The 12,118-nt window shown below is 41.2% G+C and overlaps 1 protein-coding gene across 4 annotated transcripts in view; it reads left to right on the forward strand.

The window, feature by feature from the left end:
• The first annotated feature begins 709 nt into the window (after nt 1-709).
• LNX1 (ligand of numb-protein X 1) overlaps nt 710-12,118 on the forward strand; it is an 85,628-nt gene continuing 74,219 nt past the window's right edge. For 2 of the 4 annotated variants that reach the window (XM_032774231.2, XM_032774232.2), the window contains exon 1: nt 710-1,152. In XM_032774231.2, the coding sequence (XP_032630122.1) occupies nt 761-1,152 (392 nt within the window). In that variant the 5' untranslated portion in view covers nt 710-760. Of the gene's footprint in view, nt 1,153-4,400; nt 4,895-12,118 lie in introns of those variants that run through there. The other 2 variants (XM_032774233.2, XM_032774234.2) reach the window with 1 other exon arrangement.

The following is a 12,118-nucleotide window of genomic DNA, read 5'->3' on the forward strand; positions in this document are numbered from 1 at the left end:
TATGTCTATTGTTCTTTTCTTTTATAGCTGAGGCAATGTATAGAAGAAGGGTCCTAAAAGTTTGTTAGTGCAGAAAAGTGCAGCTTATGATATGAGCCTAGTGATAATTCAGAACATAACTCTTTTTCTTTACATCTACTTTACAAGTAGCTTCCCATTCTGTGTTGGATTGGGTGGGGGTGGGGGGGATAACCCTTATTCTTAATGATATTTCTACATGCAGTGTCACGCTGCTCTGCCTTCACATGCTGCTGCTTTATCACTGCCAAGTTTTCCTGTAGGGAAAAAATAATCAGCTGACTTGCCTGCTTTAAACTCAGGTGCCTTAGAGAAGTTAAAGTTCTCAGAATCTGATTTTATGTTTTGGTTTTTTTTAAATGTTTTTAAGCCTTACGTTCTTGCAACCTTCTCCCCTCTCCTCCCTATTCCCCCACCCCACCCCCCTTGCAAGAATACCTTTTTTGGAGAGGGGATGGTAAAGAACAGCAAGAAAAAAAACATAAGTTATAGGGTTAACTCATTTTCTTATTTTCCTGCCCTAATTGTGCATTCTTTCTGTAAAAATCACTACAGCATTTTTTTTTTTTTACAAGGCACAGCACATCATTTGTGATTTATCTGGATGTTTTAAAACAGCCACCCCAGAATGTAATTATTTGGCTTTTTCCTACAGATTTGCTCTCTTGCAGAACTTGCTGATATTCTTCCAAATAGAGAGGAGTTTTTATTTGCTCTGTTTTGCATCACATCAGATCTTATCATGAGTCAAAAAGATTTGTCAGAAGAAGCGGAGGAGAGCCCTCAACCCTTATGTATCACCTGTGGCCAACCACATTTACCAGAAGAGAACCACCTGTACAGCTACACAGAAGAAGTGGATGATGATCTAATATGCCACATCTGCCTGCAAGCTTTGATTGAGCCACTGGACACTCCTTGTGGTCACACCTACTGCACAATCTGCCTTACAAACTTCCTAGTGGAAAAAGACTTCTGCCCTGTGGATCGCAAAAATTTGATTCTACAGTCTTGCAGAAAGTCCAACATACTAGTAAATAAACTCCTGGATAAGCTAATGGTTAGCTGCCCTTTCACAGAACACTGCTCAGAGGTTTTGCAACGTTGTGACCTTGAACAGCACTTTCAAACCAGGTAAGTCCCACCCCTAACCTGTTCTTTGCTTGCTTGCTTGTTTGTTTATCTGAGAAGGGACTGAAAGCAACAGTAACCTGAAAGGAGTCCAACACACTCTGCTTATAATGGACAGTTAATTTAAACACAGATTTCTCAAATTCAGCCCTGATATACAGCTCACTGTATTCAAAGGAGTTAAGTTAGGGCTAAATTTGGCCCATTCATTTTAGTATGTTCTTCTTCTCCTCACTACAACAAACAAATTCAAATACACTAAGTTCTTTTGGGCAGTATCCTGGGGCTGGTCAAGGAGGATATCTCCATGGTAAGTTGTACAGTAAAGTTTGTATCTAATAATCTAAAATGATCTTTGAGTTATTGGGAGTAGGGATAACTTAAATATTTTGTAGTTGCTGTGGGGGGGTATAAATTGCTTTCTCTTTCTTTAAAAGTTACCTATATATGAAACTGAGAAGAACTTATCAAGTAAAATGTTCAAAAGCACTTCAGGCCCAATTTCAGAAATGACTTTTAACACTTAGAACCCTAAATCCCATTGAAAGTCAGTGGCACTTAGGCTCCGAAGTCACTTTTGAAAGCGATACTTAAGCTCCTAAATTATGTAGGTACTTTTGAGCCCTTTACCTGTGACCTTCAGTGATGCTATCCTGCTCTATACCATCCGAGTATCTGACCAACTTTGTTTTGTCAAAAGTGAAAGACATTTGAAAATGTGGGCCTCCAACATGCATGTGCTTGTTCCTTGGTGTTTATGCAACCATAATTGGTGGCTACATATTAGTCACATGTACTTCTGAAATTAGATTTCATTGCTCACTGTGATGGTGTCTTAAAACTCATGATTTAACCACCTCCTTTTTTAAATTTCCTGGTTCTGATTTTTTTTTTTTTTTGATCAGCTGTGGTATGTTCTATGTTTTGTCTCTTTCAGTGGTTAGCAATGTCACATAAAGTTTTAACCTTTGGCCAGTACTCTTATCTGAGGCATGAAAAAAGTATTAATAGTGATAGCAGTGAACTAACCATGGTACTCTGGCTGTATAATACTATTGCGCAACTTTGCTGCTCCTCTACAGGAAGTGTATTTGACTCAAGACTCTGTTAGTTGGAAGACTCTAGTTTAGGGGTCGGCAACCTTTCAGAAGTGGTGTGCCAAGTCTTCATTTATTCACTCTAATTTAAGGTTTCGCGTGCCAGTAATACATTTTAACGTTTTTAGGTCTCTTTCTATGTCTATAATATATAACTAAACTGTTGTTGTATGTAAAGTAAATAAGGTTTTAAAAATGTTTAAGAAGCTTAATTTAAAATTAAATTAAAATGCAGAGCCCCCCGGACCGGTGGCCAGAACCTGAGCAGTGTGAGTGCCACTGAAAATCAGCTTGTGTGCCGCCTTCGGCACCTGTGCCATAGGTTGCCTACCCCTGCTCTAGTTCCACCAGCCTCTCTCTTCTCCGCAGTTCATGCAATTTGTATATATATTTTGGATACCTCTCAACTAGATCTCAGTAGAACTGCTGATTGTATAGCTATTGTAGGCTTCGTTGCAGAGGAGTCCTGTCAATAAACCTAGCAAAGACCAAACACACACACACTAACTTGGTCACTACAGATGCCCGAAAAAGCATCTACTAACATGTCATAGTGGATCAGAGACCTAAGAGGTAGAGGGTAGATCAGTTTTCATTTTCCATAAGATAATTAGAACGTGGTGTTTCCTAGTCATTATTTATTTTTGAATTTTAATGAACAGTTTTTATATAGAGGCAGAATGAGCTCTATTCTATGAAGTAAGTATAGGGCCAGAATTTAGGATCTCATGATTCCTAATATCCACTCTGATACTGTTACACAGTGTGGTGTGGGACAAGTTACTTCATTTTTCAATTTATCTCCATTTCCCCATTTGTAAAATAGGGATAATGATATTACCCAGCTTGCACAAGACGTGTGTTGTGCATGGTGATTTGACGTTTATAAAATACTAGCAAATATTATTGCAATGATAATTACCAAATGTCAGTGGCACTCGGCTTCTTCATAGAACATAAGCCTCTGGCCCACCTGACCAGGATCCATCAGAAAAGAGAAGAACTGGCTCAACAGCATGTGCCTACTTCCTTTCTCCGGCACTGTCTGACCAAGCAGACAACTTCTACAGGTGCTCCCCAAGGTTCCAGCTTGGCAGATCTGGAGAGAGTGGGCCTGTGGGGAGATAGTATTGGCCAATCTAGTGCTATCTTTCCCTGACCCCTGAAATCTGTGGGCCAACCCACACAAGCATGCCGTTCCCCGAAGTAAGAGTTAAGAGGAAACTTCATGAGTACCAGCTGGCTGAGTTTCCTTGCCCCTACACCGGAATGACCTACCTAGGGGACTTTCAAACCCTATAGTTGTAGATAAAGCGTATTAAGTGTTTAGATACAACCATTTGGTAATTATCATTACCACTCTTTGTTGCGTGTGACTACTTTAGTCCAGTGAGGTCCAGAAACCCGACTTTCAGTCTGAATTCCAATCCATAATAGTACAGGAGACAAGAAGGGCTGTGTGTGCTTCAAGCAAGGAATCTGTCTCATCTAGGCACAATGCAGATTGAAATGACAGTGTTCTGTTTAGCACTGGCAAATCAATGGGGTGGGGGGGAAGGTGTGTGATTCTGCTAATAAAGTAGTCTGATGCTCGTGGAGGAAACAACTCAAACCCAGACTGAAATCTCCACTAAATATGACTGTTCTCAGTGAATAAATCAAAGTGGATTCTATTAGTCATCAGTGTAGCCAGCTTTGCCACATTCTTGTATAAATCAGTCTCTGGCCGGTTCTTTTTCTCGGGGAGAAAATGAAAGCTCCCTCCTTTTCACAGATGAGATCGTTGGTAGGACAAGGTGAGTTTCCTGCGCATTTATGCTTGTGCTTAATAAGAGAACTTTAATTGCTTATACCTGGAATCAGCACAAACATGCATTAAAAACATTCTCATTTAAAATTAGTTATTTGTATTATTTAAAAAAGACAGAGAATGTGTGTGCTGGGTTCATATTTAAATTACCTTTGCACAAAAACATCTAGCTGAATATTGAGAATTTAGATTGGTTATTGATTCCAGTTCAGTCAGTTAAGCTCCTTTGTGGTATTTTACTTTAAAAAGGTGTGGTCATCCTACATTGCTTGCTTTGGAGCTGCAGGGGGCAGGAGGGAGGTTCATTTGGCATGTTGAGACTGCTACACGCTTCTCTGATGCAGTTTAGCTCATAACCCATCTGCTTCTAGCCAGTGATGTAAATGTACCAGCTGCTTCTGAAGAACCACTCTGAATACTGCAGGAGGCAGGTCTCTTTCCTGTGCATCAGCCTGCTCTGCAGCATAAGTCACTATCTCGCCAACCATGCTGTGCTGTCCCTAAACCCTCACATCTACCCATCTGAAAATCAGATCAAGTAATCCTCTTACAGGTCAATGATTTTTCAGCATAGCTTCGTTTAAGGGATTTAAATTTGATTCATAATGTGCTACCAATTGCGTTGAAATGGAAAGGCTCATTTAGAAAGGGTTTGGCTGACAAGCTTGAAGTTCTGTGTCCCATCAGCAGGCAGAGAAAAAGTGGGAAGGAGGAAACCTAGCAGCAGTGCCAGCCCTACACTGAAAATGAAGGCTCTTCTGTTACTGGTCCTACCTTGGCTAAGTCCTGCAAACTACATAGACAATGTGGGCAATCTGCACTTCCTGTACTCAGAGCTGTGAGTACTCACAGTCGTGCTGTTGTTGTGGTCTCTGTGTGTGTCTATGTATTCTTTAAATGGAGAAATTCTCGGTATGCAATACGTGTGTGTGTATAAACGACAAAGCATCTTGCCAAGGGCTTAAAACAATGCCACACACAGCCTGCATCTGATTGGAAGGACTAACAATAGCAATCTTCTCTAGTGCTTTCCACTTTTGAAATATGGAAGCGGCTGAGACAAGCTGAGTGAAGCAGTCTTTCTGTCTCCTTGTCAACTTTGCTTTTCTGGGCTGGTGTTTCTGATTGTTGGGGGTTTTTCGCCCCCCTCCCCCTTGTCTCCTTTTCTGTTCATAAATAGACTCAAACAGAAGATGAGAGTAGAGCATGGGATCACAGATACAAACCATTTGTAAATCACTCTGTGTGTGCGTGTGTGTGTGTGTTCTCTATGTAAATCAGCACATCTTTGGTAAAACACTCCATTGCTGAGAGCGCTTTCCCATACATAAATCACTTATGAGAGAAAAGAAATCCCCCATATTTGTGGTTTTTGCCTATAGCAGAATGTTATGTTCTCTATAATATTGCCTATTTTAAATGTAATGATCCACATTTATATCATCTGGTGTGTTAAAAACATAACTGACCTTGCCAAAGCTTACAATAAATACTCTGTCACTTCATGCGTGGTCAGTAAATGCTAGTTTAATTAAAGCTTAGACGCAACGGTAATAGGTGCTGTTTAAATGCAGATAAATATAGCAATGCATTACAAGAACATTAGCAAATATGGTCTCAAGTAAAATAAGTTATATTACTTTCAACATGTTGCTTGAGATGAATGAATGAAGTAACTTACTTTGCTAAAGACTGATAAGGTAACTACCCTTTGAAGAGGAATTGATAAGAACAGTTTTAATTCACAGGGTGTGTTTGTGGTTGTATTGTCTCTGCTCTCATACCAAATTCATAGTGTTTAAGATAACAAAAAGTCCCCTTTTGAAATTCTTGTTTGATGTGCATGACAGCAATTAATAATTCGGTAATTCTTTATGGTGCTTCTCAGGATTTCTATCTGCCATACAGTCTTTTTAAATATTAAAAAGAATGCGGCTTAGACAACCATAGCCAAAATGCTAAATTAAAATCAGGATTGTGCTAAGAATGTTCATTTAAAAAAAAATAAATCACTTAAGCAAAGCAAGCTAGAGAAAATCAAGCAGAAACCGGAGCAGATGAACATTTATAATGGAAAGAATGGCATCTGGGGCATCCAGTTTCCAGGAAAGCAAACTGATGAGACTAATCAGAGCTTGTGTACGCACATTCACGCTCACACACACTCTCTCTCTCTCTCTCTGCTTTTTCTTGGGGAATTCTGGTTCATTGGCTTTACAGGGATAAAGGGCTACTATATACAGTAGTTATTCATCTCCAATTTACATTATCCTTCCAGCCCACAATAATGTTAGTCATTCTATTTAGCTGTTCATGTAGAGAGACATGTTCTTTGCCCAGTGGCTCTGGAATTGGACGTGCATCTCCAGTTATGAGTAATGGGAGATGTTCATCTATTCCCCTGGGAGCTGGACTGAAACACAAACTAGCCACAAAAAAGTAGTTTAAATAACTGAGGATAGGGTATGGATTGTGTGACTGGAGACTACCAGTATTTCTTTAACATACAGGAGCATTGGTCGGTATCTTCTCTCTTTGACATAATTCAAAAGGACATCGGGCAGTTTGTGCTAGTTTTAGAATTGACTGCTGTAATTTTTCCTCTTTGTTTTTCCGTGTTGGCTGCTGATGGATACTGCACAGTCAGTGACATACTCTGTTAAAATACAGGTTGGATTTGAGGCCCATTGTAACATCAGTAGTTGAAAGAGAGAAATGCTGTTTTCAGTCCTGTTTAATCAGATTGCATGAATTTTTTAAGCCTGCTCGTTGCTTTTAGGGTTACTTCGCCACATTGTCCAGTGTGTGTTTCTGTATTCTTAAAGATTTGTCTGTCTGACAAATTCAGTATCAGTACCCTAGACAGTCTACAGGCTGTGTGGGCAAGTTTTTAACCCCCTGCCCTTTAGTGGACTAGGCTGGGGGAAGGCAATATTTTTAATCCCTGACACAGACAACAGAAAGAGTTAGTCCATCACTGCATGCAACAGATCAGCTTGTGGGTGTCACTGGGAATTACATTGCAATAAGTGGAAATATTATTTACCACCACATACACTTTTGAGTGCAGGCCAATGTAAGTATTGAACTTGGTCAGAACTCACTTTTTTGGCATCATCTGAGGGGGCAGGATTGGATAGGAGTGGCTGTCAAGGGAAGAAATTGGTGCACTCTGAGCATGAGTTGCTATTGGTGTGAGGCTAGATGAAGGTCTTGTGAATGTCCACATTAGGCAAGAGCTAAGGAATGAAGCAGTCAGGAGACTCCCTCTTCCTCCCTGTCTCTTCTTTTCTATATCACCCTGTACTACCATAATTTACTAGGTACTAAACGGCAAGAAAGCCAGGAAAGGGGCATTGAAGGTAGGAATGCCAGGTTTTGTTTTACACAACAGCAGAATGGATGATCTTTTGGGGGTGGAGATCGTGATACAGCCCTGATTTTCTTCTGGCCTCTAGAGAGACATGTCGAGCTATGGAGAGGGATTGGCTGTCCTCTTTCAGCAGAGTAGAGGAGGAGCAAAGATAGGGAGAAGGCTATTGTAGAGCACAGAGCAGTGTGCTCTTGTAGCCAAAAAAGCTAATAGCATACTGGGCTGTATTAGTAGGAGTGTTGCCAGCAGATCGAGGGATGTGATTATTCCCCTCTATTCGGCACTGGTGAGGCCGCATCTGGAATATTGTGTCCAGTTTTGGGCGCCACACTACAAAAAGGACGTGGAACAATTGGAGAGAGTCCAGCGGAGGGCAACAAAAATGATTAGAGGACTAGAGCACATGACTTATGAAGAGAGACTGAAGGAACTGGGCTTATTTAGCCTGCAGAAGAGAAGACTAAGGGGGGATTTGATAGCAACCTTCAACTACTTGAAGGGATGCTCCAAGGAGGAGAGAGCTAGGCTGTTCTCAGTGGTGACGGAGGACAGAACAAGGAGCAATGGTTTGAAGTTGCAGTTGCGGAAGTCGAGGCTGGATATTAGAAAAAACTTTCTGACTAGGAGAGTGGTGAAGTATTGGAATGGGTTACCTAGGGAGGTGGTAGAATCTCCATCTTTAGAGCTATTTAAAGTCTGGCTAGACCGCACCCTGGCTGGGATTATTTAGGGAAAATGATCCTGCCTTTAGCAGGGGGTTGGACTAGATGACCTCATGAGGTCCCTTCCAACCTTTTGATTCTATGAGAGGATGTCCCCTCTCCTTAGGACACATAATACATATTGCTCTCATTTTCTTCCAGAATATTTGACAGATGTTCAGTATTATTGGGATTTATTATTAGATTGAATTGCTCCATCCTGCAAAGAAGCCCTTGGGATAGTGATAGAAGGGCAAGCCGTGAAGTTTCCCTTGCCAAGTCTCCTTTCCATGTTCAGAGGAGGGCAGCAGTGTGGGTAAGGTGTTCAGACACACAAGCCCACACAACCCCTGACATCCATGCAGGGGGAGCCATAGGAGATCCAGGCCAGCTGCATTGTTTTGCAGATCCACTCCCTCTCCTCTACTTCCTGGCAAAGCAACTCAATGGATAACTTTTTTGCACTTAGATAAAACATAGTAGTACTGTTTACAAATGAGTCCAAGAAGCTCTTCTGAATGAGGATGGATTTCTTATTAATTTGGAAACAAAACATGTGGACATCAATGTAAATCATGTAATAACATGAAGCCATTTTACAAGAGCATTCCTTAAGTAAAAACCATAAACTACTTGTGGAGTCAATGTAAAGGCATCAAAAAATCTGGCCATGACTAAACCTGCTAGAAATAAAATAAGGGGATGGATGGTCCAGTTGGTGGGAATTACTTGACTTTTACCTCTGAGGAACTGCTTTCAGCCATGCAAGGAATTTGTTGGTTTTAGCCTAACTTGACCATTTAGTTCGGCTGGTTTGGCAGTCTGTGTGTTCAGCAGAGATCCAAGACTGGAGTAACAGTTGTCAGGATTGAGTGCTGTGTGGTAAAGTTTACACAGCGTCTGGTTTTTCCCAATGCCATTAATTGACCAACTTCAGAGCACCAGTTAATTTGAACCCAAATATTCTTTAAATCTTAAATCTTCAGTTTTATTGTTGAAGTCATGGTTTTTGACCTGTTTCTTGTGTAGTGCTGAAAGTTAATTTGCATTCTTTTTTGCCTTTGCATTCGAAAGTCAAGAATAACCTCACCAAATTAACTGGCTTGGGTTTCCCATTTCATTTTTTTTAGGATAACTATTTTCTTAACATTTAAAACAACACTCTGAGCTTTATGGGTTCTCCATTAAAATTAGTCCTCCAAAAGTTTCTCTTTCATCAAATTGAAAAACAAACACAGCTGTCTTCTAGTTTCCTTGGATACATTTCGTGTATTGTAAGCACAGTTTGGATCAAGCTACTAAGAGAAGGAGGGCTTCCTTGCATAGCGAGAGATGACGGTTAAAAATCATTGCACAACTCATTTTCATGTTTTCAATAAAGATCTTGTATCTGTGCATGCACAACTTGCCAATGCAATGGATAGGCTCTGATCCTACAAAACTTTACACATGTGGGCAACTTTGCACGTCTGAGTAACCCCAACATGAGTGAACTTACTCTTGATCCTAAAGGTTTGCAGGCCGAGGCCTAACTATTGCACTGGTTAATTTCTGCATTGTACATTTTCAGTGTAAGTATTTGTAGCATTGGCGTTTTGGGGCTAAGCTCTGCAAGATGCAGAGTATTTTGGCCCCTATTCAGCACAGCACTTAACCATATACTTAACTTTAAGAACGTGAGTACCCCCATTGAGTTGGGACTACTCACATGCTTAAATATAAGCACACATGTGCTTTACAGGATGGAGCTCTGATGGGCAGGAGTAAGCCCATAGTGGAGTACATACTCCATTCATTTTCATCTATGACAGAATTTATAAACACAAATCCCATTCACACATGGGTTGCTAGTGCCTCAAAAAATTGTGAATGCCACTGACTGTGGACACACAAATGGCCTGGGTCAGGAAAATTTGTCCCAGAATTAAGATTTTTTTTTTTAAAGAACAGAAATGTATTGCAGGCACAGGTTCAAAAGAAAATCATTCTTGAACAAAAAACACAAGAACCTTTAAATTGAATTAATAGCCCAAAACAAATTCAAATAACCCTATTTCTAGTGTACCAGAATTGGATGGATCACAAGAAAAACAAAACTGAGTAGCAATAAAGAGGAAATAGCTAATTTTTTGGACTGTGTTTGTTACCCTCAGATGTACTCTACAGTCTTGCAAAAGGGGCTGTGCTGGAAAGTTGGTGACTTTGATAAAAAAGCTCTCCAGTCTGTTTGGTCCTGTAGACTTCCTGTCTCTGATATCATCTTTGGGCCCCCGCTGATCTGGATATTATCTTCTGGCTCTAAGCCCTCCACTTAATATAAGCAGCTACCGCAGGATGGATGAGTAACAGGGGCTGGAAATTTTCAGCCTCCCTTTTTATTTCTGCCCAACCCCTTCACTAGAGCAGTACACCCTCCCATTAGTTATTGTTTCACCAAACTCCTGGGATCTCTTACAGTTTCCAGCAGCTGTTGTTGTCACTTCCCCCAGCTTGAGGGTGATGACCCCTACCTGGTGTCTGGCCCTACTCTCACTCTCCCTTTCATTCACCGTGGTGTCTCTTTCCATTCCTGGTCTCTGCTTAGTATCTGTTCTGTCTCCTTAACTTGATTTACCTGCTCTTCCCTTGTGACTCACCCTTCCATCTCTACCAACACCACTCTTCAATTGCTTTTCTTTTTTCTTGGACTTGCTCCTTTCCTCCCATCAGCAGCTCTCTCCTGCTGAGGGTGGAGACCAACAAGGGCAGATGCAAAAGTACAAAGAAGAGGCCGGACTGTGCAACCCTCACTCACATTGGTAAGGATTTATTCACACAAGGAGGCCCATTGAAAGCACTGGTGCTTCTTGCATGGAATAAAATGCTCACCAACCCAAATAAAGGTTGCAAAATCTGGTCCAAAATGTTCCAAATGCTTTAACTTTATTTAATTGGACTTAAAAAGATTAACGTATCAGAGCAATGCGTCAGAACTGCATGGTCAGAACAGCCGTGCAATTCTATTATTGCATCCTTCTCTTCCCCGTGCAGTGGGACTAATACTACTGAACGTCTAACCTATGCAAGGCCTGAATAGGCTGACAGACCCATCCATGCTGCATTAGTGGAAAATCACAACAATCATAACATTGTGCTGTGAGAAGACTGCCATTCAGAACACAAGCAGTGCTCCCTTAAATTGTACCTGGCTTAGACACCTGAGTTCCAACCGCCTGAGAAAGTCCTCAGAAAGATAGACCGTACATAAGTGGATCCAGCTTCCAACAGCATGTCTTGTTGTATGGTTGCCTTATGAAGAGAAAAGAAATAACATTTGTGGGGTTGAGCGAGCAGACCCCAAACTCTGTGTTGCCAACTTTAATGATATTTGATGCTTTACTTAAAGCCCCAGCTCCTGGACTAAATTGATTATGGGAGAATCTCTCTCCCCCTTTTTTTCCTCCTCCTTCTTTTTTAAAAGTAAATTGCTGTTCTTCATGGTTGCAGGACAAAAGTTTGAGAATGTGACCTCAGAGCTCCATGAAGGCTCAAAAAGCATAAGGAAAATGGAAAGAACCCCAAATTTATTTTTTTTATAATGATGTTGAAGTCAATCTCATGGTTTGGAGCCACAGGGACTAACTCACGATTTTTTAACATTTGGGGTCAGCAGTACTGTGCTACTAACTCGCCAAGATACATTGTTACAGACAATGCTACAGGGTAGGCAGTAGAGCAGAAAGGAGTGGCTTCCACTTGACACTTCCTTTTATAGGCAGCAGCAAGCCAGTCCCAGTGACTGACCAATGGCAGTCGTCCTACCGGGAAGGGAGTGCTCTCTGTTGGTGGATGGTGTGATGCAACCCAGTCATTAGGCTGCTCTTCAGGCCCTCCCCTGACAGTCCAACGCTGGTTCATATTGCCGGCAGGGCTGGCTTTAGGAAGTGTGGGGCCCAATTCGAACATTTTCGACAGGGCCCTGGCAGGGATGACTTAAAAAAAAAAAAAA

The sequence above is a fragment of the Chelonoidis abingdonii genome, chromosome 5 (genome assembly GCF_003597395.2).
Source record: "Chelonoidis abingdonii isolate Lonesome George chromosome 5, CheloAbing_2.0, whole genome shotgun sequence".
In the NCBI taxonomy this organism is placed as follows: domain Eukaryota; kingdom Metazoa; phylum Chordata; order Testudines; family Testudinidae; genus Chelonoidis; species Chelonoidis abingdonii.